This window comes from Chamaea fasciata, unplaced genomic scaffold, assembly GCF_029207755.1.
Source record: "Chamaea fasciata isolate MVZ Bird 193981 ecotype frontalis unplaced genomic scaffold, bChaFas1.0.hap1 SCAF_16, whole genome shotgun sequence".
NCBI classification, from domain to species: Eukaryota; Metazoa; Chordata; class Aves; order Passeriformes; family Sylviidae; genus Chamaea; species Chamaea fasciata.
Genome location: NW_027094101.1, coordinates 4,535,523 through 4,563,249, shown reverse-complemented (window position 1 = coordinate 4,563,249; position 27,727 = coordinate 4,535,523). Strand labels below are relative to the sequence as shown.

General features: G+C 38.0%; 1 protein-coding gene across 1 annotated transcript in view; it reads right to left on the bottom strand.

Moving 5' to 3' along the window:
• The window catches only part of TRRAP (transformation/transcription domain associated protein), a 75,463-nt gene that overhangs the window by 5,705 nt on the left and 42,031 nt on the right, over nucleotides 1–27,727 (bottom strand). The window contains exons 49-66 of the mRNA XM_066197744.1: nucleotides 26,956–27,077; nucleotides 25,886–26,099; nucleotides 24,945–25,124; nucleotides 24,477–24,623; nucleotides 23,694–23,813; nucleotides 23,113–23,400; nucleotides 22,419–22,556; nucleotides 21,913–22,025; nucleotides 21,251–21,386; nucleotides 18,725–18,916; nucleotides 16,137–16,332; nucleotides 15,635–15,900; nucleotides 14,343–14,443; nucleotides 11,986–12,187; nucleotides 10,726–10,890; nucleotides 8,811–8,901; nucleotides 7,152–7,351; nucleotides 6,143–6,404 (exon numbers count right to left, since the gene is read on the bottom strand). Coding sequence (XP_066053841.1) covers nucleotides 6,143–6,404; nucleotides 7,152–7,351; nucleotides 8,811–8,901; nucleotides 10,726–10,890; nucleotides 11,986–12,187; nucleotides 14,343–14,443; nucleotides 15,635–15,900; nucleotides 16,137–16,332; nucleotides 18,725–18,916; nucleotides 21,251–21,386; nucleotides 21,913–22,025; nucleotides 22,419–22,556; nucleotides 23,113–23,400; nucleotides 23,694–23,813; nucleotides 24,477–24,623; nucleotides 24,945–25,124; nucleotides 25,886–26,099; nucleotides 26,956–27,077 — 3,133 coding nt within the window. The remainder of the gene's footprint in view (nucleotides 1–6,142; nucleotides 6,405–7,151; nucleotides 7,352–8,810; nucleotides 8,902–10,725; nucleotides 10,891–11,985; nucleotides 12,188–14,342; nucleotides 14,444–15,634; nucleotides 15,901–16,136; nucleotides 16,333–18,724; nucleotides 18,917–21,250; nucleotides 21,387–21,912; nucleotides 22,026–22,418; nucleotides 22,557–23,112; nucleotides 23,401–23,693; nucleotides 23,814–24,476; nucleotides 24,624–24,944; nucleotides 25,125–25,885; nucleotides 26,100–26,955; nucleotides 27,078–27,727) is intronic.

Here is a 27,727-nt window from a genome sequence, read left to right as displayed (position 1 = left end):
AATTCTCTATATACTGCAACCAGACATACTGCATAGAAAGAAAGCAGTAAAACCCCAAATTATTAGATCAGACTACTTAGTGAAAAAGGAGAAGTAGGCTTACTTTATAGCACTATAATTTTCTATCTGTTTCATTACAAGCCATTTATTTATCTAAAATCAGTGGAGACTTTTTACTTCTAAAAGGAATGAAAGCCCCAGTTGAGGATACAACATAGAGTGTTGTATGTGAGAAACTGAAGGGCAAATAATAAAATTGTTATTATTTCTATTCTTCTCTTCACAGCTGCAAGAAAATTCTTGGTCTTTCCTGTCTTAGACAGCAATTGAAAGACACTACAGGAAGAACAGCCACAGCAGCCCAAGAAAAATGACAATATTATGCAAACAGCCTGCTCTTCTACTGCAATGGTATTACAGAGTGAGAATATCTCATTTAATCCACATGCAGGGGAAGAAGGAACTTTCTCAAGGTCAATACATGGACTTCAGTACATCATGCAAGTAATTCTGTAACAGAAATCACTGCAATACTGAGCATTTTCTGGGCCACACCAACACCACCTTCCCAACAGTGCTCTCACTGCAGTTTCAGACAAAGCAAATAATAAATAAATAAATGTCTCTGAATTTCCCTAAAGAGGGAAAATTAATAAAGCACATACATGAAATGATGGCTCAGCACTTCAGTGCCACAACAACGAAAGATTAAACACACTTGGATAAGAAGACAAACTACTCTGTGTAAACCTCATTAGTTATGGCATCCCAAGCTGTGCAAGTTAACCAACAGACTCGAATTTTTAAACTCATCTCCACCCCCTAGAAGATGCCATTTTAAGTTCAACATGTCTCAAATGAAAAAGCAACTGGAGAAAAAAAACAGAGAATGACAATTCAGTATTCCTGAGATTTACAGCTAGAGCAGAACAGAATCTTCAGTATTATTCAATACAACAGAAAATTAAGTCTTGAAAATGCGTTTAATTTTCTTGCAGAACCTGCATTTCAATATGTTATGTACATTCAATATTTTCCTAAGTTGATAAAAATACCAAAAAACAAACAAACATGAGTGCTGCTCAGAAAATTCGACCACATAAATATGCTACAAGCATCTGCCTGCAAGTGTGCCAAGAGTGAATTAAGTATGTGCACACAGCAATTACTGCATATAAAAGTTTTTTTCAACCACAATTAAACCACTCAAAACTCCAACTGTCCAAAAGACTTACTCCTACAAGCAACTTAAAACCTTCATTTAGCTAGCAGAGCTCCTATCGTTCTATACATACACTCTTCTAAGTTCTTTTCCTTAATCCAGGATTCTAAGGCCTAAGAAAACAATGCACCTTAGGATTGCTTCCATTTTGCTGTTCTGTTACTTAAATAAATACCAGAGAACATATAACCCAACATATTTCACTGTGTATCCACAATAAACTGATATGCTAAAAGATTTCAGTGAAAGACCTAAGTTTACCAGCCTAAAACAGAGAAAAAAAACAGCAGCTCATACAAAATCCTTTGCACTTCTGTAAGAAAAAAGTCTATAATGAAAAATACAGTTTCATATTTATGGATGTAATATTCCCTTTTCTTTTTCTGCCTGCTTTGGGCAGTGCATCCATTGCAATATCACTGTAAAACACTCTTATTAAAATCCCAAGCCTACCCTCTAGTGAGCAGTGGGAGTAAATCATTTCATCAAAGTGACAAAATTATTGCATCATTTATCTTCCAAATCTCTGAAGTGCAGGAAAGTACCCTCAAACTGCAACTAGTTTTTGTGCTAATGTGAATCAGCCAAGAGGTAAAAACACGCATCAATATATTTTCCTTACAAAAAAAAAAAAGTCACTCAGTTCACCACAAGAGCAGCTCTAGTTTGTTGAATGGTTATTTTAGGACTTTTGTTGTTCTTTTGTTTCCCAGTGGCAGATGGGAAAAACAGAGAGTTCAATTAGTCTTTCTGCTCGTGTCTCAGAGAGCCCATCTGAGAAGAAAAATCACTTCAGCTGGAAGAAAGGGAAATACAAAACCACACATTATTTGTGTACAAAGTTTCTCTGCTTTGTAGATATCTTAACCTATATAAACAGTGGTTTTGTTTCAAAAAAAATCCATGTCTTCAGTACTTAGTACTGGGAAACACCTTTTTCAAGCTACCACACACTGGTCTGAAGTACCTCACCACTCGCACCACCTATTCCTAAAAAAGGATGGGAAGTTTTTCCCCCTCATCCTTAAGGGAGATTTTCACTGAAGGCCACGGCACAGACTGCAGTGGAGGCAGTTTGCTCTCTCTTCTCAATGCTGCTGAAGTTTCTTGCCACTCTCAGGGGAAGGAGAAATGGGGCACACTTCTTCCCAGAGAGGCAGACCTAAAAAAAATCCTGATGGCTCCTAACACACTTTGATTGAAGGCTGTACCACCACCACTCCTCAGGAAGAAACACCAAAAAGCATCCTCACGGTGGCAAAATTAGAGTATCAAACCCTCTGTCCCCCCCAGGCCCCTCGACCTACACAACATTAACGTGGCATTAAGAAAACAAAGAAGACCTCCAAACTAAGACTCCAGAATTATATTAAAAAACCCTTCTGCTACACTGGAAGAAAAGGAATTCTGATCAAAGGCAACAGGCTATTAAAGCTTTTAGAGCAAGCAACAGTTTGTTTGAAGATTTTTAAGATTATTCTGACCATAGGAAAAGCCTGACTCCATTAAAGGTTCACACCTCAAGGAGCTCCAGCTTAAAAACCCAAGACATCCATCATGTCAGGTGTTCCTGAGGACTGAGTTGCAAGTTTACTGCACAGAGCAGGACAATTCTTTATGCCCAGGACATCGAAGAAGATCCAAGCATTCTCCAAATTTGAAGTGCTGTCTTGCTTTTGAAGTTATTATTCTAAACATTCATATACTCTACTTCCCAAAACTTCTTTCCAATCTCACAAGAACTTTTGAAAAAAAACAATAAAGATGAAAAATCTCAGTGAGAGGAAAGCAGAAATATGAGCAGGACTTCCGGTTTATCACTCAGCTCCAAAAAACTAATACTGTGTAGACCAGACACCAAGGTCAAATATTATCAATCTCTTTACCTGGATTTCCTGGAAAAAAAACCTTTTTACCTAAAAATTACAAGGAAGCAAAGAAAGAGCTACCAAAGTATGCTGTGTTCACTCTTGAGCAAAAGGAAAAAAAAAAATCCCTAAAAAAGCTGAAAATGAACAGAGCTCTTTCCTCTGCCCTCTCCTAAGAGTTCAGAGCCACACTTGGGTTTCAAGAGCTTCCTCCTGACTACACTGAAGGATTCATTGTGCTGGGTGACAAAGTCTCAAGGAAATTACCGTGCCCTTCAAGGGTGTATTTTGGAACTTTCCATTCGTATTCAGCTTGAGTGGAGCGAGGGTTGCAGAAAGAAGCTGATCCAAACTCTAAACTATCATCTGCCCACAAAAGGACAATTGAGGCAGCTTTTCTTCTGCTTTCACTGCTGAGAGAGCTCTCAAAGGGAGCATTTTTCAGCATTTTCTATTCTTTGATGCCAAAAGGTTTAGCAGGAAAGGAGAGAGAGAGAACAAAGAACAGATGGTCAAAGAACTATGTATTTGAAGTTCTAGAAAAAAATTCAAAGTAAAATTTGTTTTTATAATAAAACATTAGGATGGATAAAGATGACCTATCACAGCTCTAACAGTCCAGACTGCTGCAGACAAAGAATTTAGAATATAAGAAACGGTGTGAGAGTCTCCAGTGGCTCCAAACAGGAATCAAAATACAACTCTGATGTTGATGAAAATGATTATGCAACCAAACTCCATTGAAAGTGTCTACAAACCATAGCTGTCAACATTAATCTGGGAATAATTGACAAAAAGTTTACTCCAAGACAGCTCTTTAGCTTGGATACTTTTGAAATGAATGGCAACCACTGTAATTATCTGTCCATCATCCAAATGCAATTGGTACTGAGAAGGGGAAAAACAAACATGAACATTGTGGTGTGACAGCAGGACACATCAGGCACATTCTACAACTGATTTCTCATAATGTTACAACAGCCTTGCAACAGTCAGGACAGTAATTACAATCCCATTCAGTTATTTACATACATTTTACTGTTATTGCAAAATCAATAAAAAACTTACTTCATTTTCTGTATAATAAATTAGATTACAGAAATTATTAAGTGTGCTGATTGGTTTAATTTCTTCTGGTTTTCCACATTTAGTCTGTAAATTTAAACACTGAAAGTAACAGATTAAAATAAAATCTAATCCAGCACTAAGCAAAATAATTACTTGTATCCTGCAGACATTTATATTTCATCATACTTGAAAAATAAAACATGAAATCTCTGCCAAAAAATTAATTACTGTTATTTAACTGAAGTTTACTAAGAAACATTTTGCATTTCATGACTTTACATGATTTTTATGACCCAGCCTATGTCATACTTTGGTTTATATGCTGTACCATATAATTCTTTAATTAAGAGAGAAAATCTGAAAAGCTTTACATTTCACAAAGATATGCAAAAAATATAAAACAGCATAAAAAGACAGTAAATCCTCTCCATTTTTTGTTTCAACTAAAAATTGTAACTGAATTGTAATTAAACTTTTTAAAATGTTTCTCTAGAAATGTTTTGAAATATTACTTCAGATATTGCAGGCTTTAGTCTGGCATTATATTTACTTTTCCTTTACACCTTGGAAACCCCAGAGCTCTCTGATGCTCATGGGAAAGGAAGTAGGAGACAGTGTGACAGACCAAAAATAACTCAAATCTGACCAAAACTGAGTGCATCAACAACACTTACAGCAATAAAAAACTGGCTATACTACTGTTGCAATGTAAAGACTATAAACCATTATTAAAGATTAAAGTCAAGTCCAAACTTGTATTTAAGGCAGAGTATTACAGCTGGAAGGGATCTACAACAAGCATCCCCAGATCCCTGATCCAGGGCTGCTCTCCAGCCTCTCCTCTCCCCATTTACACCTGTACCTGCCATTATTACTCTGTTCTAGGTACAGAATCCAGCACTTGGACTGGTGAAATTTCATCCCATTAATCATTATCCAGTGATTGTTTCCCCCCTGTACACTCCCATTAAAGACACGCAAAGTGTTTCTACTTCCATTTCCCTCCCTAGTACACTTCATCCAATAAAAATTCAATCATATGGTTCAGGACTTTCATTATCTGCTGTCATGCAACTGCTGTGCCTCAGACAGGACATGGTGCAAAGCATGGCGTGCACGAGATATGTAGGTCACTCCCACAACCCAGTTACTTCCACAGGATTCCCATCAGTTCCCTTTTTTCACAATACTATCAGCAAAATGCTTGAAAAAACACCCAAAGTCTACTTGCCAAACACTCTCAGTCATGTTTAAAGAAAAGCCAAGGAATTTATGCAAAACTCAAAATTCTGGCAACCCAAAACACTGATGCCAATCAGTGTCACTTTCTGTCATATCTGAGCTGTGTGGCCTTAACACATTTCTCCAAACAAATCAAGCTTGTAAACAAGCTTTTCTTAGAATTTTAAATCAAGATCAGATCCTCAAAATATGTAACCACTGGTTAAGAGAAAATGAATGAAGCAAAAAAGCTACTTCCCTTAAGTATCTTTTTTATTAGATCTGATTAAAGTTATTGATTCAATTTACCAGTGATGTAAAATTGGGTAATAGAATTTTTATAATCTAGTTATCCAAAACACTAAAGTAATCTTACTCATCAGAAGTAGGCTGTTTTGAAAGACTTCATATAAAATCATCAGTTTGGAGTTCTGGGGTGAAAATTTCATTAAATTCTGTCATCATAAAGAGACACAGATCATTATTGTCCCTCAGATACAGCTGGCAGTTCTGTGCAAATTGAAAAAATACTATACTGAAGTAATCTAATTTATCTTTAAACACATATGTGATCAAACCACAGCTTTCAATAATAAAAATATATTTCTTCTCTGGATTGATGTCTGTTTTCCACTTGAATTACACTTATTACTGCACAAAAGACAGGAACAAAACTATTTCAGGTTTGCTGAATGACAGAAAGGTGCCATTCTCTAAATTTTCTTTCAGGAAAGATATTGGAATAAAAAATTTAAACATTTACCTGTTGTAAATTGGCCTTTTAACTTCTGGAACACGGGGTCTTGAGCTGTCGCCTGTGCTCTCCTAGCTAGTGACTCTGAGGCTGCACTAGAAAACATGGTGGACACATTGGAGACATTCTCAAGACCTACTCCAAAGGTGCTGACTAACTTCTTGACAAAATTCAGTGTATGAGGAGTGATTTTGGCATCTGAAACGGCCCCACTTTTCTCAAAGGCAACAGAGTAGCACTTTGCCAAGCCCTGCTGCAGTTGTCTGAGAACCTAAGAATGAAAAACAGAAAAAGCAAAATAGTCAGGAAGACCAGGCCTTCTGATTTGATACCAAATAGTCATCCCCATGCTGCATTTTATATAGTAAAATTATGCTCTCAGAAACATCTGCTTAAAACTCTACTCTTAAATTGCATCGGAGGGTCAATCAGAATGGCAGCACTGAATTTCATCAGCATTGCAGACAAACAAACTGAGCAGAGGAAATGCTGCTTCACAAAGGACAACTTGCTCTTCCAACAGCAGGTAACTTTTAGATTTCATATTTTGAGATATATGAAAAAAAGGGTGATATGAGGAAACCTTCAAATAAACACCATGCTAGGCAGACAGAACAGACTTTGAGAGGCAAGTAACAGCAGAGTGGCAGGTCCATCTGCTCTCTGTTGCAATGCAAATTTCAGGTAATAATCACCACCTGTCACAGACCACCAGATCAAGGAAGAGACTGATATCTCTGAAACTTAGTGTAAGAATACACATTTTCAGTTAGTTTGAGCAACAGCTTAAATCCTAGAGGAATTCATCACATTAACAGTTCGGCAAAACCCCTGAACCGCTTCCAGAAATAACCAGGATCCTTAAACTCCAATCAGAACAGTCAGTTCTACAAACATCAGTTTACTAATCGAAACAAACAGTTATGCCTTGATGTTTAAAGTTAATTCTGGATAAATATTTTGCAGTGAACTTTCCCTTAGATAATCCATACATTGAAGGTGTTTTGAAGCCAAATACCTCTTCATGCCAATTCTCCCTGAACCAGACCATCTGATCCACAATGCCTTCCAGAGAGGACAGAAGTGTGGGATGCAATTCCCGCTGCATGTGCATGATCCTGCTGCATCTCCACATTGGGGCAGTGGCTCTGATGGGCCCGGGGTCTGAGGCAGAGTGGGACTGATTTCCAACTGAACTTGGCTGCTGTTGCCCTGAATCTGGAAAGCGAACATTAAAAAGGAAATAAGAATTACCTTTCATGAACTTGGTATGTGCCTGTTTGAAATACAATAAATTGTTCCAACAACTGGATTGAGATTTACATTAACTATTAATTACGTATTGCTTACTGAGTTTTGGAAAGAATTTTTTAAAAAGAAAATTGGGGGTTTTAGAAAGAAAACTCTGCACCAAATGCTATTTAGTGGTACAGACTTCCCAACATTAAAGCAAAATAAACTCTCCTCAAAACCACACAGGAGGTGCAGCTTTTACATTACTAACCTATGCTCTTGAAGGAACAGATATTGTTTCATAAAGCATCAAATTATTTGAATTATGGGCAGTCTTTTTCCCTTCCCTGTTGGGGAGACCTTCCACACATAACTGAAGAATAAATATGTTGCTGCCAACAACAGACATAAAATGTTTTGGCCCAAAACATCTCTAGCATGACAACTCCATCAGAGAGTGATTAAGCAGAGTTTTGCTTTATCGGATGACTCCCACTAACTGACACATCCCACCCAGCAGTGTTTTTTGGCAGAACCTACAGGAAAATATTCCACTGTTGCTGGAAAATAATAAATTATTAGCGTATGTGGGCACCTCCTTCTGCAAAAGACTACCCAAACAAAAATAAAACATTATTTAATTAGTGCCCTTTCAAATTTTATACAGAAATTTAGCGAACTAATTCCCAAATGGAAAGGGCAATTAACTAAACAATGTACTTTGTAATGAAGAACACAGAACTGAAATGAGAGTTCTTCAAGTAGCTCTCCCAAGATTCCCAGGAAATTATATGGGACAAAAGAACAACTAAATTCTGCAGGACCATTTGACATAACTATTCAAGATGTGATTTGTTCTTGGGAAAAGAGCTGTTGTGCAACTTGCTGAATGCTTTCCCCATCTCCCAAACATTTCTCAAAGCCAATATTGCTTTTATCTGGTGTAAACTGAAATGACTATTTCACTTGAAAATTCACCGTAAGAAGTTACTGTGGAGGTATTTTTACAAGTGTGGCACCTTTGAAAACAAACAAACTGTTGCACGGTTCATGCTTCCAAGGAAAATTAGTCTAGAGAATCTTAGAAAATTGTGATGCTCTCCTGTATTTATAAACCAAGAATTTTCTGCTTCACCACAAATTTATCAAGATAAACACCCAGTAAAGAACATGTGATTCTCCATAATTAAGGTGACATGAGAATGAAAGACATGAAACTCTTCTTGGTGAGTATTTTTATACAAGAAAATTCAAGACAGCTCAAGCCATCGGCAGGTTTAACTTCACAGAAACAAATCAATGCAACGCATCATGTTTTCTTCCTTAGCCTTGTTAAGTTGGTATGTTTTCTAGAGAATCTGTTTTCTTTGTAAAATCCAGCGAAAACTCAACATAACAATTAAGTTAGAAAGAGCCGAAACGATTCTGTGAGGACCGAACTCACCGCTCTTGTAGCGCTCCCGCTGTTCTATCTTCAAGGTCAAATAGAGGGTCCTGATAGGGAAATAAACAGCCTGGGGATAGACTCTTCCCACCTATTAGGAGATACACATTTCTCAGTTAAGGAATACTGACTGCAGATCACATCAACATGGACAGATTCTCTTGTAAATGAGTCCAATTCAGGAATAATCAGCTCTTTGTGTTAAATAACAGCTTATGGAAATTAAAGATTCTTTCAGTAACAGAAACCCAAAGAGGATGAATTGGTAGCTCCCTGCACACACACTGTTAAGATATTACCTAATTAGGGCTTCCAGATCATATTGCCTAATAAACCTGAAAGCAGCATAATGTCAGAGCCCCAGCTGGGCCAGCTCAAAGATCTTACTCATGTGCATAATGGAAGAAAAACAGACATAATGACAGCAGTTAGTCTTTAAATTAGGCCACAATTCCCAGCAAGCCCCACGATACTTGATAAGAAAGCCCATTAGAGAGTAACTTTACTCCACCTAATTGTGGCACTTAATGTAAGGGGATACCAACTGCACCCAAAAATAAAAACAGGATTTTATGGCTTCCATTAAAAAAAAAAAAAACACCAAACCCTAAAGAGATGTTAACATTCAGCATCCATTTGAATCTGTAAATCTTGGTATCTATTAAAGGAAAGAAACCATGTGTCTACTACCTGCAACTGAGCACATCTTAAGACATCATTTGAGGCTTCTCCAGCCACAATTTTACTAAATCACAGATCCTTTCTCCATCCAAATGGATATGGGAAGTGGTAGAAATGTTGCAATGGGGTTGAAGTATTCAGTAACCTGATATTTATGACAGATCACTAACCTGACAGACACATGCTTCAACGCTGTAACACAGAAGTCTAAGCTCCAACTAAGTATGACTCCTGAGCAAACACTCACCTTTAAACATATTATAGAGATCTCAAAAATAAAAAAGTGTCTACATTGTGTTGAAATGAGTATTTTTCTGTCAGAAGACAGTAGAGCACACCAGTGTTACCAGACAACACCAAGCCATACCCATCCACGTTTGCCTTACTTACTTTGGCATCTTAAGCTGCTCAGAAGCATGGTCCCTTCAAAGTTACATTTTAATTTTATGCAGAGAGAGGGAAGGAAACATGAGTACCTCTGCACACACCTACATATCTAGAGTTGTGTACACCCTTGTCAACACAAGTGGACAAAAAGACACACCATCAGAGGTCTGAAAGAGCAAAGACAGGGGATAGGATAAAAGGAGCTCAATCTCACAGGATCACAGAATACCCTGAACTGGAAGGGACTCACAAGGTAAGTCTGTATCTCAAAAAAATCAAGAGTGGAGGGAAAGAAAGGAGTTCTGTGAGGAATTCAGCACAACAATTGTCCTGTGCCAGTTTCCAGGAAACAGTTGAGCAGTGCAGGCCTGGAACTCAGGTATTGTGAGAGCTTCCCATGGCCTCCTGTGCATTAATGGGACTTCACATCTGTTTTACATCAACCTGAATGAACAAACACCAAAACACTTCCAAAAAGAGTTTGCCCTTTAGCTACTAAAGCTAACCATTCTTTACTCCTACATTAAAAGCATTTTTGACTATGTATTTTATGTGTTCTATATCATTCACAAAAATACATTAAATAGAATTCCAGAGGGAGAGCTATAATACCTCATGCAAATAAGGATACAACTTCACTGGATTTAATCTCAGTAAGTGAAAGTCCCCCTGAAATTTAAAATACCCTGCTTAAAGGCAGAAATTACCATTTTTTAACACATCAGCAGTTGCAAACAATGCCATTTTTAAAGCTTGGCATTTCTGTAACTTGCTTTAAAAAATATCCGTGAGTCATCTTGCCAAGGAAGATGACAGACAAAAAAGAATTAGAGATTCTCTTCTGTACCTGACTGATGAGGTTGAGGAGGAGTTTGCCCTCTGAGCCAACCAGGCAGGTCAGCAGCTGTGGGATCCAGGCCAGCCACTGGATGGGTGGGACACCAATACAATACTTGTCCACTGCATCTGCCAAGGTGTTCTTGTCATCATCAAAACTCAGCAGCCAAAGAACCTGCAAGAGAATTTCAAGAGGATCTCTCAGTGCTGAAATTTAGGACACATCAATCATTACAATGCACAAAAGCAGAGATATTTTATTAATAAGACTGTGGAGTCCTTTTAAATGTTAAAGCTGCCTCAGAGACAAGAACTTACTCATTATGCCTAACCAGTGCTATTTTTCCCCTCAGAAATAATACTTAAAAGACGTAAAAAATAAATGTAAGTGTACTCCTTGCTGTGAAATAAGACAGAAAAGAGCAAATGAACATGATTGCATTCCAGAAATTCTTTGGGTTTTTAGCTGGAGTTGTGGATATAAATTTAGGCAATTTTATAGAACGTAAAATATGCAACTCAGATAAATGAACCTTGATGCAAGAACTTAATTATTTCTTTGGATGTTCTTAATTATTTTAACTGTCCACCCCTAGATTAATTTAAATGTAAATATATTAAGCACAGACTAAAAATCATGAACTATTATGCAACTGGACAGGGAGAATAATTAACTTCAGCGTGCTACTGAGGCCACCTTTAATCTCAAACAATATTTCTGTGTTTGATTCATGGTCAGAACCTTGTCTTCCCTGGTCTGGTACAATTTTTTAATTTTCTTCATTAAAGAGATTAAAAATCCCCAGACTGAGAATCATACAAATACCTTTTTTTTGGCCAAAATTTTGCTGATTTTCAGAGTAAAACTGTACAGAAAAGGCTTATCTGGAATAAAATGCAGTGCTCAGGTAAATGTCAATATTACTTATCCACCGTAATAATAAACAAACCTCAAACTATGTTACTTTTCAAAGGACCAAAGGATGTCTTTCTGCAAGTATTTCACCACACTACATGGCAGAAATGCTGGAAGTGATTTGTCCTCTTCCTCCTACAGAAAGGTTCCACATCTAAAGGAAACCCCAGACATCCCACTGAAGTAAAAAACCCCAAGATGAGTTCAGAGCAACCACACACAGCCTTTCCATCTAAATAAAAGCTTTCCCTCAGTAACCTTTTCTCCAACTCCAAAAATTTGAGCACTGAACATCATCCCAGCCCTTCCCAAGGGGGTGCAGCTCTGATCCTTTTTTAAGCACCTGGACCTTACCTTTGCCAAGTATTTCCTGGACTTGCTCTCGTTCTGGTGGCGGCAGGCGTGCAGGTAGCAGGTGATGGCAGACACCCCCAGGTGAAGCTGCCTCTCCTTCACGAAGATATTCTCCAGGTAATCCCCCCACATGGCCCACGCCTTCACCAGCACATCATGCATCTGCACAGCTGCAGAAAAAGCTTTGTTTGCCTCTTCAGACCTGCGTGGTGACAAGAAAAAAATATGACTTTTATATTATTTAGTACCTGTTTGCTAGTGTAAGTCAGATTTCTGATAGGGCAAGCAATTAGTTTCTTAATACTCAGTGATATTTTTGCATTAAGTTCTTCAGTAAGGTACCTCACAACTCTTTTGTCATTGCTTTCCTTAAAGTTCAGCACCTACAAAAGTAAATGCTTCATAATGAAATCAGTTTCATGTTAAAAATCTCCACAATACTCTTTAAAAAAAAAAAAGACAAAACTTCCAGTGCACTGCAGTGGAAACCCAAGCAGTAAAACTGGGAGAAAGAAGAGCAAATGATAACACAAGGGGAGTGGAAGCAAAATCGTTTAAACATGCTGCTCCACTGAGCAAAAAAAGAGTAAAACAACATTGGGAGGATGTTATTTAAGTTATCTTTTAGAGGAGTACATCTTACTTAACTCCTTTTCCGGAGAAGTCATGAAAAATTTTACAATCAACATTTTCTGGAAACAGTTCCTCACCCCCACAGCTGTAAAAGTTTCTTTTTTTAACAGGAAAAGTGAAGGAATTTGAAAGTTAATCACACAGTTCTGGGTAACTAAAAGATTATTGTTTGTTTCTTCTGAGGTTTTCTCCATGTTTCCTCAAGTGTCACAAGACCAAAATTTGGCATGATTCACCCGAATATACATACAGCCCTTGAATCTATGTTACTTCTTAGGCATAAAAATAAAGGATGAGAGAACTCACAGAAGCACTACCAAAATGAAAAAACTTAAAGTATTTCAAGACTCATTAACAGAAAGAGCTTCACTGCTCCCTTGCAGAATAGGCATTGAAATAAACTATATGAAAGTAACACAATGCTCATTTGACTCATTTTTTTAAATTACCTGTAATGTATTTTTTACACAACAATATTAGCTTGGAGGATTATAATACTAAATTTAAATGACCAGCTACTGAGGCATAACTCTAAGAAGGAAAACAGTTGCTGTGCTACACTAATGTCCTTGCTTTCAGAAGCTTCCTGCACCCTGGATGAAGGCCTGAAGTGAGCCAGCCCAGCAGCAGCAGCAGCCTGATGGATGACTTTGTATCACTACTGCCCCTTTATAAAAAAGGGAGTTCTCTGTCCGTTTTCCTTCCTCCCACTCTACAATCCATCACTCTTGACACCTGAGGTGATTTTTTTTAAATGGTTTCTATCACCTTGCCAAGCCAATGGGCAGCACAGGAGGATGCAGGACCAGAGGTGACCTTTAACTTCAGTCTCGTTGACACACAGGTAATCAATCAGCAGCCCCATTTTCAGGTTCAACACTGCCACTGCTCCTAACTAAAACCTTCTCAAATCCCTGACCTCAATTGCAGTGCTAAAAAATGCCTGTCTGTTTTTTGGTAAGATTAAGGAACTGTAAGTACATCAGAACCATGTTTTTAAACAGAAACCTTTATCCATTTTATTCTGAAGGAACAAAAAGAGACATTTCTCTGTGAGAATTTTAAAAAATAAAAAATACAGGGGAGGCACACTTTCTTTTCTTTACACAACTACGATTAAGCCTGTGACCATATAAAAGCCCACTGTACTTTCCATCAAAGTAATTGCATTCTGCCTATTTAAAATTCTCTCTTGTATGCACAGAAGAAGATATTCATCATTTCCTGACTTGAATTGCTGTGTGAGGTTGCAGTGTACAGCTTAAGACCTGATGGATTTCATTCCATAAGTGGCCACAATGCAGTGGTAAAGGAATTATTCCACTCATGTAACACAGAGCAAAACTGCCATTAAATCCCATGCCCACTAAGAGCTCTTAAAATCTGAAGGGGTCCTTTTGGCATCACTAAGCAAAATTTGACTGATGAGATCTTTATTTATTGAATTAAAGAGAGATCTTCCTCAAAACAGTAAAATGCCTGTCAGTGCAAGGCAAAACCATTACTATTTCTGTCCTACAAGGCTTCAACGTAAGACCAGTCATTGCATCTCCAAAGTGTAAAGGAACTCTCACAGGTACTTTTACTTCCTTACACAGCAGTGAGAAATTTTAGGCTGGTATAAAGATACAGAACAGCTTTTCTGCTCAAATATTGTGTTGAATACTTCAGCTGCATTTTTTTTTCAGATGTGTGCTAGTGCCACTTGCAGCCAGCGTACTCACTTGTTAATCTGTGCCAAGAACATTCCCTTTAATGCATAAAACTCTGCAGTCATCTCCTTGGTGAAGTACTTCAGATTGGTTGATTCAATAACTTCCAGACCCTGTTAAATAAGACTTAGTGAGGAAAGTCTTTTGAAAGAGAAGGCTTTGTTAAATGAAAGTGCCATAAAACAACAGCCAAATATTCTCTTGAAATTTAAATAGCACAACTTGCTAGTATTTCATTTTCATTTTAAAAAATACAGACTGACAATTTTAAGTTTCCACTGGAAACCAAACACCACAGACAACATTAAGCAGGTGATTTTTCCACCTTGTTTATGGTATAATATTAATTATATCATGTTATATTACAAGGTTCATTTGCTGGCCAAGCACATACCAGTGGGTTTTGCCTAAAATCACTTTTTGTCCTTTTCAACACATACAATTTTACTTCAGTTAGACAGCATCCACCACTCATGAGCTGGATACTCAGAGCTTCAGTCAGTCTTGCAGCAGCGTTGCTTTTTCCCATCACAAATAATGCCATTTTCAAAGTCCCTTCCATTTATCGATCTTGTATGATTACAAAAAACCTACTCCCACTTTACTTGTGGATCAGCTAATTTTTAATATATTCTTAATATATTAATTTAACACATTAATTTTAATTAATAAAATCTTAATCTTAATAAATTAAATAATCTTCATATATTAATTGATATATTTTTAATATATTGGATATATTAATATATACCTCACAATGTAGCTATCCAAATTTAGAATAAGCAGATAATGGCATATAATATCCAGTTCACAGAGGACATTAACTGCTTTGGACTAATAGCATTCCTCCAAACAACACTCCCTGCAGGTTACAACAGGGCTAATGTAGCCCTGGTTTTGTGCCTGAGATGTTTTGGTTTTCTGAAATTCTTTTCCCAGGGAATTTACTGTAAACAAGAGAAGTGTTTTGTAGACTGTACTTTGTTTTTCATTCCTTTTCCCAGGAGGGATTTCTTCTTGAGGTCCCTCTGGTCTGACCAATGCGATTGAAGAGGTTTGCCTTTTGTCACCAAACAGATTGGTCTGTGCAAAATAGTACATAAGGGAGACACATCCCAAAAATAAAGCAGTCATTTTCAGCCCTCTGAAGTTCAGAGTCTGTGTCGTTGTGGTGTAAAACAGCATCAGGCCAAGGCAATTCAGCCCCCGTTTTGGACACAGGCAGCTTGTCTAGAACAATCCATCTGATGGTCCCTGCAATCCCACAAGTTCCAGCAACAGCTTCAGGAATGAAGCTGCCCTACCTGCATGCACTCATTTTTGCCCATGACTCCAGCCAGCTGCAGGTAACACTTGACCTGCTGGCGGATCTTCTGGAAGCAGTCCACGATGGGCACGGTGGGGATGGTGTGGATGCGGCTCAGGATGTCCAGGGCCACGTTGACCAGCCCCTGTTTCCGCGCGATCTTCCCGTACTGGATGATGGCCGAGGCCGAGGCGTGAACCCCCAGCATGGCGTTGTTGGAGCTGGGGTCGTGCTGGGAGCTGTTCTCATATGCAGTCACGATGGCTGGAAAGGCAACATGAAATGTTTGTCGTTGTAAACGGCCAATGTTTGTCGTTGTAAATGGTTATACAGAGAGCAGCGCCTCACACAGCAACACACAGGAAACCGACGGCTGAAGATAATCATACATTTAAATGGAAACCGAATAAAATCTAAAACTTGTCAAAAACCAAGCCACTGAGAACTTACGTTGTCTGGAAAATTCTGTGATGAATGCATACTGGACCACGCAGACTTACCCTGGTAATGATGCTGTCTCCACATGAAAATGCTGCTCCAGTGGGATAAATCATCTGACACGATAGGTAACCTGTTCCTCCAAGTCTTGACAACAGTCTTCATATCATGTAAGCTGTTGTTCCTCCCCAGATTAGTTGGTTGCAACCCTGCATTTATTTGGGCTGCTTCCTGAAGTTCAATTATTTGTTGTGCTGCCTAGAAAACATAAACAATATAAAGAAGGAACAAACAGAAGATGGCAGCAGTCTTGAACCCTCTAAAGGCAGCAGACACTTTGTTAAAACTTCAACCACCTGAAGAAAAGGCCCACAAACTTTAATGGAATTTAATTACCTCTAGTACAGTAAAGCCAGTGTAGTATTCTCTAAGCTACCACTTGGCAGATAACAGTTGTATTCATTGTTAATCAACCAAATGAGATAACTATTTGAGGAAAAAAAAAAAAAGGCAGTCCAAATTTATAGAGTGAAATCTCTTGAAACAAAATAAATTAAAGTAATATTTTCCTACAATCATCTCAGTATCAGCTCTCACAATAGCTTAACCTTCATCCTACACCCATTCATCACATAAATTTAATTTTCTCATGGGTATTTAATCACATACTATCTGATATTAAAAAAAAAGTAATTACTGCAGTGCAAATTCGAGGCTGCATTTGTACCTCTGTCAGTCACTGACTAATTTATCATTTCTTCACGAGGGATATATACATATTAGATTGTTTTAAAAGCTTGTTTTAATTGATATCTGAAAGCTCTTAAATACTTTATTTAGCAATATTAATCTTTTCCTGCTGCAGATGCTGCCATTCTTGAGCGGGGAACGGGAGGGGCAACTTGAAATAGAGGTGAAAACTTAGCAGGAATTAAATTCATTCAGAAGCCATCTAATGGTATTGTGTGAGCTCACAAATTGTACCTATTACTTGATAACTTCTTCTGAATATGAAGAAAACTTCCATATTCATTCACGTTATCAGATGCATCAATTTATATTATAAAAATTCAAAGTTATGAGCTGCTGTGTGAGCTCTACCCACAGCAGCAACCATTTTATAGAGGTCCCTTCTCATATTGTGTAGACTGGTTATGAATCACACACACACAGAATCACAGAGGCCTCTGTATCAATGAGAACTCAAAGCAAAGTCCTCTGCACTTCCACAGGCAGGGCTCAGTCACAGATCTCTGAGCAATGGCCCATCAAGAAATGATACCTGTTATGAAAACTGAGATATTCCACCGTTTCTCCCCTGGAGAAAAAAGGTTCCCCCACAGGAACAAGAGCTTTGTCAGGTATATATTTATAGGTATCTAAAGAGGGACAAAGCTTAAATGCCAAAAGAATGGCATGTTTTGCCTAAATCCCACACTGCCAAACCCAGCCCCACTTCCACACTGGCTCCAGCTGTACCACAAAGACCAGAGGAGAGAAGGTTCATTTTCAAGAATCTTCTGAAAGTAATTCAAGGCCAAATCAAATTTTTTAAAGATGGATTTAGGCACCTACTTCCGTGTGATTATACTTGTCAATAAAACATCTACTCTCAAAAATTCTTCTCTTACAGTTGCAAAATGAATTATTTACATGATTAAACCAAAGAGAAAACAGCAGGGTGTTGGTATTTTATACATTTCAAAAGGAAACAGAAATCCATTCCTGTTATGGTAAAATGTGTGTGAAAGTTGCAAACTTCACAACCATTCATTTTTCACCATGTAATACATGTTATTTCATTTCATGTAATAGTTAAACTACATATTCCATATAATCAGAATTGTGCCAAGTGCTTCCCAAAAAATATTTCTGGAGGTCTGAAAAAGGGTGGGTTCAATCTCTTTCAAGCTGTTCCTGATAAGCAACTTTGAAGAAATAGAAACACACATTCTGCAACTTTGAACAAAAAAAAAAAACCCCAAGATGCAAAAACAATCAGGACTATATACAGTAAAATATTTTACATTTGCAGCTACTAAAAGTTCTGAGACCTGCTACTGGAGGAGTGTGAGCTTGAGATATTTTTTTTTTAAAACAATCTTGGTAAACAACTATTTTTTTTCCAAACAATTGTTGTCTGTCTGGTGTTTGCTGTTTCTCTAGTTTAACCAATGGCATTAGAGAGGTGTAGTTCCTATTCAACAATCGTGTTAAGTCTGTATCAGAACACCTTATAAAAGATAGTAAGAATTTAAACAATAAAGCCTTCTTTTTCTATACTCTTTGCCTTCTGAAATATTTGGAGTCTTCCGTGTCCTACAACAACAGAGTGTAGCCCTGGTTTCTTGCCTGAGATATTCCCAGGGAATTTTCTGTAAACAAGAGACATGTTTTTGTAACTGCAACTTTGTTTACATTCTTTCCCTAGAAGAGACTTCCTCTTGATGTCCCTCTGGTCTGACCAATGTGATTGAAGAGGTTTGTCTCTGTTTCACCAATCGAATTGGTCTGCGTAGAATACAAAAAGGAGACACATCCCAAAAAATAACGGAGTCATTTTCAGCCTCCTGAAGTCAGAATCTGTGTCGTTGTGGCGGACAACAGCATCAAGAGAGGAGGACTGGAAAGAAGAAGAGTTTGCTGTTACCTGGAGCAGGGGGGTGTGGACGTGGGACACGACGTGGGGCAGGCGCCGCCACTCGCGGATGGCCAGGCTGCTCGCCATCTCCACCAGCCGCTCGATGAAGTTCAGCTGCTGCTCCTCGGGGTGGCAGATGGCCAGGTACCCCCTGTACATGTTCACCTTCCAGGCCATCTCTTTTGGACAACTCAGCTCCACCTGGTTGTAGAATAGGAAAAACACCCAGTAAAGATCTTTCCCTACACAAACAGGTAATTTTTTTTAAAGCCTGCTTAAACAAACAGCTTTGGGGTTTTAAAAAAACCATCTTTTTTAAAAACATTGGATTGAAGTATTAACATTTATGTCACTAGAGGAGTTTCAGCTCTCCTAAAGTAACTGGCAAGGGCAGGCTAACACATAAACTACCAATTCAGCACTACAGTACAAGTGCCCATGCCCAAGCTTGCTGCTGGGGTATTTTTACACTGACAACTGTAATGCAGCTCAAAGAGCTGAGCCAGCCCAAAGCAACCCTGCCAAAGGAGCAGGAAGTTCACAGCAAACAATTCCCCCTGTACAAAGCCAGAAAATGCTTCTCAGCAGATAATATACGCTATGTCTGAAATGCTTCTGGGGCTCCAGAACATGTAATGGCAACATCTCACCAACAGGATCCTGTCCCTACCTGTCCCACATCATGCAGCATTATATCCCCTGGCTGCTCCAGGGTATTGCTAAGTTTATGAAAATAAACAGCTAGTATTTTTTCAAGTAATCACCAACCAACCTTCTCATTTATGCTAAAGTAATTTCTGTTCACAGGTACAAAGTCAGGTCATAGTGCTAAAATAATTTATAAAATAATTTTAAGCCATTTCCTTAGAATTCTGGAACAGTGTAAATACGGCAACTAAACCCAGCAAAGCACTTGAATTGTGCAGCACCTAAATTCTGTAAGTATTTTACAGCAAACTTGCACTGAGCCAGTGCTCACCAGCTGATGCTGCAGGCCTTTCAACTAAAACTTTTTCACCTCTTTTACCACCACTTTACATCAAGCCCTTTATGGTTACACAGAAATCCCCCAGCATCATCCTCCTGTTGATAAGCTGTATGGTGACCATTACAATTGTTATCCCTGTTAGCCTCAACTAACTTTTACGCCTCAGCCAGCAAAGAGAAAGTGCCAGGTAGCATCCTTACACTTACACAGTGAAAATAATCTCCTTCTTTATTATGTTATCTACTGGATCATTAAACACAATGGCAGTGTGAGCAAATGGAAATGAGTCTTGGGTCCTATCAAAGGCTACTTGCTGTTTTAATAGCTCAACTTTAATGGGCAGATTATTAAAAATCTTTCACAAAGATTTACGAAAAGTGATAGATATTTGCCATCGTTTCTGGCCTCTCTTGTGAATCAACCATGGAGCTTGACAAAAAACAGCCACATTAAAGAATATCAATAAAATTGGAGTAGTGAGTACAGCAGCACAGAATCAATTATTCCTTCAGATCCCAATATTTATGCAAACGTGTGCTGACACTTTTACAAGAACCTAAGTAGAGTCACAAAGGCTCCATTTATGGCTTCAGCAGCATCTTCTCCTCAGTCATTTGGTAAATGTCTCATTACTGAAAATACCTCATTTAATGTAACTGCAGCTAAAGCATATCAGCACTTACTCAGGGTTGTCACTTCCACTCAACTTGCAATTGTCCAAAACCAGAAGCTGTCAGACATGATCTATTTCACTCTCTTCAAGCCCAGGGCTTATGATATACTGTACAATATAGTTCTATTTTAGGCTTTAAAGGTTTCTCACATGTTTCTATACTTGGCCTCTGAAGCTGCATACTTAAATAGGACACAAAATACTAAGTGTTATAGGAACAAAAGAAATGAATTAAAATGTAAATAGCATCCATAGGACAGGGGGGCTTTTTGCATGTGCAGTTTGCTACTTAGAGATTTGGCTTCACATTGTATTTTAAATACGTACTTCACCCCTTTACTGCAAATTCTAGCATCTTAGGCACAGTAATTCCAGTATTGTCCCACTGTATACAACAGTTCAAGAAAGATCTGCAAACTCCTTTCCACCTGTGATTTAATGCAACATTCTCACCTTTTAGACTTCAGTTTTACATCTGGTTAATGTTTCTATATTAACTCATCACAGATGAACAACTCTACCTACCATGAAAAGAGAATATATTTCTTTAACATTAAAACAAAACAGAAAAAACAAACTGAAGAAAAACCAAACCAAAACACAAAAAATCCCCCACCTTTTCCATCTTCTTTAGATTAGTGACACCATATATAATGCTTAAAAAAAAATTCCAGACAATTCTACTGGCAGCTCCAACAGAAGTGTGCCATTGGCCTCAAGAAGCTCAAGATGTCCATACAGTCTGACATTTTATAGCAGCCTACAGAACAGTAACCACCATCTTATTCTCATGGGATGGTTCTTAAAACAGTTGGGATGAAGATACCCAAGGCAGGAGGAGGATAAACTAAACATGAGCACAAAAGGCCCTCACCTGCACCAGAGCCTCCTTCATAGCAATCCAGTTTGAGACCCTCCAGGCACACTTCAACACCAGGTAAGGGTTTATGTGACCCTTGGACTGTCCATATTCTGTCAAAGGCTCCCACTGGTTCAACTCTTTTGAGCAACTAAGAAAATCAAATGCAGTGTCAATTTTGTTACAAAACAAAACAAAAAAAAACACCAAAAAATTCAATAAAAGTGACAAGAGATGTTGTGTATCAGAATATTATCTGCATATTTGTTTGTCAACACACTGCTTTGCAAGCACTGCAGAAGTTTTATCCAGATGGGAAGACTTTTTTATTTATTTATTTATTTATTATCAGTTATAATACAAAAATCTGTGAACAGGGAAGACCTGCATTTTGTGTCTCCCAAAACAACCATTTCAAAAAGGAAAAACAAATTTTAGCTCCAGTCTGTTTCCACCAATAGCAAATTAACATTTTTACAGCAATTCAGGCAGATCACTACTGAGGCTCTGTTAAGGGAATACAAAATAGCTTTTTTAATTCCCTCAAGTTTCCCTTGTATCTGAGTTAAGTCCTGAGATAAATTTATTCTCATAACTAATGCTTCAAACCAAGAGCAGGGCATTTAGGTTCTATTGCAGGGTAAAATACTTGCTCCACATCAGCTCTGAAGTCTTACCGAATCCAGTGGTCCTCCCAGAGCTGGTACTCGGGAAAGATGGAAGGGGAAGCGTTGTTCCTTTCGTGCTCCTTTTTAGCCTTCTCCATTGCTTTTTCATAAGTCTCCTGCGCCTAAAGAAAATCCAACCACACCATGTTTCCATCTGCTATATATACAATAACTCAGTACTCTTTTTTTTAAAAAAAAATAAGTGATAAGAAAACCCTTGATGACTTGGGAAAAAAAAGCCAAGTCTGTTAAATACATTCCCGAATATAGCTATTATTTGGGAGCTTGAAAAATGTCATGAAAATCTGACAGTTTCATGGAACCATCACAAAAATTTCACCTTACCTCAGTATTACAAGGCCTTAAAGTACTACTGTAGACAGTAGGGAAGCCATGGCACATCCTATTTTACAGGACTGAAGTTATTAATTAATATTCAGAGTTTTTTCCTGCTGTCCAGAATATTCATCCTGACAGTAGAACTACTCAGATGATTTCTAAAATTAAGACTGTACCTGTTCAAAAAAGCCATGCTGTTCATAGGCAATGGCTGTCGCTGTCTCTGGGAATTTGCAGCGTTTCTGCCACAGCCCAGCCCACATATCCTCCTCTTGTAACAAAGAGTAGAGCTCAGCAAGGGAATCCAGGATTTCCTACAATGTTAAGAACACAGATTTCTCCACAGTCAACCTGTCTTTTTTAAGCACAGTAGGCACAAATCTCATGTTCTACACTGAGGCAACCTGAGAGAGACATGGAAATAGAGAAGTGTTTATAAAACTTACTAAAACTATCTTTGAAACTCTACAAGGCAAGAAATTAGTAATAACCATGTACTGAGAACAACACTGCACAACAACAAAAAAAAAAATCCTAAGGCTCGTACACTGACTCTTGCCTGTCTTCCCTAACACAACAGATTGAATCATAGAAAACAAAATTTTTCAATTCAAGTCAATATTACAACAGGACAAGAGGAAACAGCTTCAAGTTGCACCAGGAGAGGTTTATTAGATTTGATATTATGAAAAATCTCTTCACTGAAAAGGCTGTGAAGAACTGGAACAGGCTGCCCAGAGTCACTGCCCTTGGAGGTGTTTAAAATACATGTAAAATGTGAGACCTGGGGATATGGTTTAGTGGAGGACTTGTCAGTGTTAGGTTTTTCTCTTTGTGTTTCATAAGATACTTCAATAAATATAACACTACCTGTTGAGGAGGAGTTATGCTTTCCTGCTCATAAAATTCTGTTGTCTGTTTAGGCTTAATCTGCAGACTCAGTCCTTTTTCAAAGGCTTGATGTTCCAGCATCAGTGTAGAACGAAACCAGAGGTTGTGAGTTTTACCCAAGTATTTCAGGACACAAGGTCTGATGGGAATGGGAGGAACACACTGTGACATTGCTTCCACAAAGCAGTTCAGGGCACTTGGCTGGCAATCTCGCTGCACCTGATGGCTTCCACTGCACAAGAAAGGGCTTATTTCACCTGCTAGAGCCTAGAAGAAAAAACAAAATATTATCTCTCTATTCAGATTCTTCAGTTGGAGAAATCAGATTTAAAATCTCTTTAGTATAGGGAACAACCATTCAATAAGTACGTTTCTCTTTGTAAAATGAAAGGCCCTATTTCTTTCAAAATATGTATTGATACAGGTACACAGCATTCAACAGTGAGAGAATGGCAAATATCTCAAAGCTGGTGAACAAAGTCACCACACAAATACATTTTCCTGGAACAGCAGTCATTTACAAAGAGGAATCTGCAAGTGGGAGACAGAGAGGTTCTCACATGTTGCTGTCTGTCAGACAAGATTTTCCAAAGTCGTGAAAATAGCTGTATCCAAGTCTTCTCTGCCAAAGGTGTAGAGATGTGACATAACTGAACAAAGGCACTCAGCAAGGCTCCCGTCTGTTAACAGACAGATGTATAGAAATAGGAAAATGCAATTAATCCTGTGGCAAAACAGCTCAGTTATACAGTTGTTTCAGTAGAAATACTAATGTCTTTTCAACAAAAATACGTTTCCTTTAGCAATATAGACTTGCAACAAGAAATTAGTTCTATTTCATGTTGATCAAGACTCTGATTCATTACTGTAACCACCAAAAAAAACGAAGGAAAAAGGGAAGATGTTGATCATGTTGGTAATAGGTATAATCAGGTTAATTGGATAGAGCTGCTGCTAGTGTGGAGCTATTTAAACATAGCTTTCAGCTAAATTATTTTCTTAGAAATTATTTAATCATAAGATGCTGATACACATTTTGATCCCATACCCTGTGTTTGTCACCACTAGTTTCTGAACTGAATTGTTTAAATACACTTAAAGTGAAGGAGGATGATATTTAATTTCGTAGGACAGGGATATAGTAATAACTCGCAATGAAGTCAAGGCTTAAGAATTTTTTACCATAGGCAAATAAGAAATTACAGATTACAAGAGATGTTTACATAGGAAAACTCAGCTAAAAAATGAGAAGTGTGAGATAGAAAAAGGAAAAAAACCCCCACCTCAGATCAGTTTGAAGATTTTAGGATTAAAGTGGTTTGCCACCAACAACCTGCACCCACCTTCACTTCCCGAAGGGAGTCGAGGAATTTGTCATGCCTGTTGGTCAGCATGTGCAGCTGGTTGCCAATGTCCTTCTCTGACAGTTCCTTTGTTTTGGGAGTGCTGGTCTGATCTCCCGGAGCCAATTCAATGTCTATTTCAACATCCTACACAGAAATAAACAACTCATTAAGTAAAAACAGGCATCTTCTGTGTACTTTTGCTTATTTTCCACAATAGAAAACACCCTCCTGATCAATTTATTTCAGGCCTCACTGTTTCTGCTACTTCTTCAGGTTCAGATCTGTAATTGCCTAGGGTGCTGAAGGCTAAATGAATGAATGGGAGTTCTGAGAGACCCACACATGCTTAAACCACGAGACACATCATCTCCATCACACATTTTCCAAAGCTATCTGGCGAGAAACTGGGAAGAGCTAAATTCCACCATAGAGGTTGCTTTTCCCCCAGTACTTTCTGTCAGTTACCTCCTCTTTGGATTCGCTGTTCTCCCTCTCCCGAGGCTCTTGCTTGACGTGTGTGACCATGGCAAAGGCTGCCCTGTCGTGGCTGTCAGCGAGGTTGATGACATTGGTGATGGAGGGCAGCATGGCCCCCTGGCAGCTTGTGCCAATCGTGGTGTTCCTCTCACACACTGCCAACAGCAGCTACCACGTGGAAAAGTAACAGGAGTTTTTGAAGATACATTTTACTGTAGTACTTCAAAGAAAACATCACTATGGTTTAATACTTAAAAACAACTCAAAAATCGCAATAGTAAGTTTAATTATCACCTTAATAGTAACTTTATTTATCACCTTTATTAATAGATCTCCTAGGCCTAAAAGCTGTATTTTGTACTTTTTAACACATGTATTAAGTGCCCCCTATCTGCTAATAAACACGACTCTGTTACCCTAAAAAGGATGTTCACAATCACCTTAAATTCATGCTTTAATATGCAAATTGTTAAAATAAAAGGTTTTGTCCCATTTTATTTTAAATAAACCAAGCAAAGATGCAATTTCATTTCAATGCAATCCCACCTAACAGCTGTCATACTGTTAGAGGAGACATTCCAGCTTTAACAGTTTTCCTGAAATCTTCTCCTATAACAATTCTTGGGGTATTTTCATAGTCATTATCGATTATAAGAGACTGTTCTCCTTAAGTATTAACCTGGTCATTAAGCTTTTGGCAGAGAAAATAGATTTTAAATATTTATATTAAAGCCACTTCCCAAGCATCAGCATTTCACTGTTTAGCCATTGTCTGTATTTTTAAGCACCACAGGAGCTGAGGCAGCAGACTTGGTACTTTCAGCTTTGATACAGACAACACACACACATAATGCTTTTACACTCAACGAGGAAAAATAAAGAATAAAACGTATTTCTAATTGCATTTCTGATACAAGGAGTTTCCCTACCTCGATGCACTGCTTTATCCAGAAGTGATTTCCCATTGCTTCCCAGTTTTGGGAACAGGTCACGTAAAGCAAGCGCTCGTAAACGCGACGTTTCATGGAATTGTCAAAGACCTCGAAGAATTTGGCTCGGATGAGTGGCTGGGCACAGCGCAAACCAGAGAGAAATGCTGGCTCCAGTTTAGCTGTAAGTTCACTCCCAGAAAGATTCTCATCCCTGAAATGAGTACAGATGAAATAACAGAGCCATTAGAAAGAGAAGACTCCTAGGCTTTGTATAACATGCTAAAAATCTGAAGAGGTGACATTCTGTCATGTGGCAAACATCCAGGTGCAGCTTTTGAGAGAAACAGCAAAGAAAATATTGCTGCTTGCTGTAAAACTGCCCCAGAACTATCTGTAGAAGTACTCTTTCAGGATAAAATCTTGTAATTGTGAAACACTGAGCCACATTTGTATGTGTGTTTGAAATGACAAATGGTATTGATTGATAAAATTTTCTGAGCACTTTGTGCACACTAAGGTTTCGCACAGTGAATCAGCAGAGTATAGCAGTAAAGTGACTGCAAAAGGATGTGAGGCAGCAGCACACCATTAAATACCTGGCATTTGTTGAAAAGGTGACTATTTTAATTATTTCATTGTGGTCCAAAATCTGCAAGTCTACCTGGGAAAGTAACTCTCCTGAAAGTCTGATTTACAATAAAGTTTCAAGGAAAAAGAATCTTTATATCCAATGAATGTGAAAAGACAGATCTTAGCTGCAACCACAGTGTTGAGAATACAGTCAGCTACAAGAGTGCCTTGGTATCTTGGGAAAGAAAGAAGCTGGGATGGAGGTATTTTATCAGTGCCAAAAGTCATAATCCTCACTAAGGAATTTCTGGTTTTGAATTGCCTTCCATAAATATGCACTGTGGCCTCAGCAAAGTGAATTTATTTTGCGTTTTAGAAAAAAATAAAATATATCCTTTAATTCGGATCTAAAAAGATTGATGACATGTTATAAAGTTCATATATGGTACAAATTATGAACCAACAAGCTGCAATAAATGATTAATTGCTATAATTACCTATAGACGTAGTTAACAAGGTCTAAGAACTGAGCATTTAATTCAAGGTCCTCTGGAAAACGCTTTTCAATGTAAGTCATCATTTTCACCAGTAAAATGGACTTCTCCCGGAGAGTAGGTGTCTGTGGTAAAAGAAGACATGATTAATTTTGTCAATTCATCTTAAAACATGCAGAGAACTAGCACATTCAAACTACAACTCAGCCATCCTTTACATGACTCTTTCACTTCTAAAGTACTGAAAAAGAGCTTGGTAGGTCATAGTTCTTAAAAAGAAAAATAACTCAGTCATTTATCCTTCTAATATACGCTGGAGAATTTTAAAATTGTGACCAAAAATAAGTTTAAGTTGTTCAGGGATTAAAAAGTTTTGATGTATATTATAAAAGGTAGGTCCTTTTGTACTGCACTAGACTGTAAAGAGCTCAGCTCTTAACAAAAATATGGCAGATTGAGGAAGCCACAAAATGTTACAGAGTAACAATTTCTATCAGCATTAGTCATCTTCCTCCGGAAGAGTCTCTCTATCCAGGTTCATGTGAAGTATATTATAAAACTTTTACTTTAAAGGAAGTTCTCCACAAAATAGCATTTGAGATCAAACACCAAATATAAGCCTATAAAATGCCAAGTATCAATAGCTGCAGCTATTTTCATAGGGAATGAAAATAGTCTAAACATCATCAAGGGCGTCTAAACATACTTAACAGATCATTACAAACCTCATTGTCAAAACTGATGAATTACAGTGGCTAATCATAGTTATTTAGTA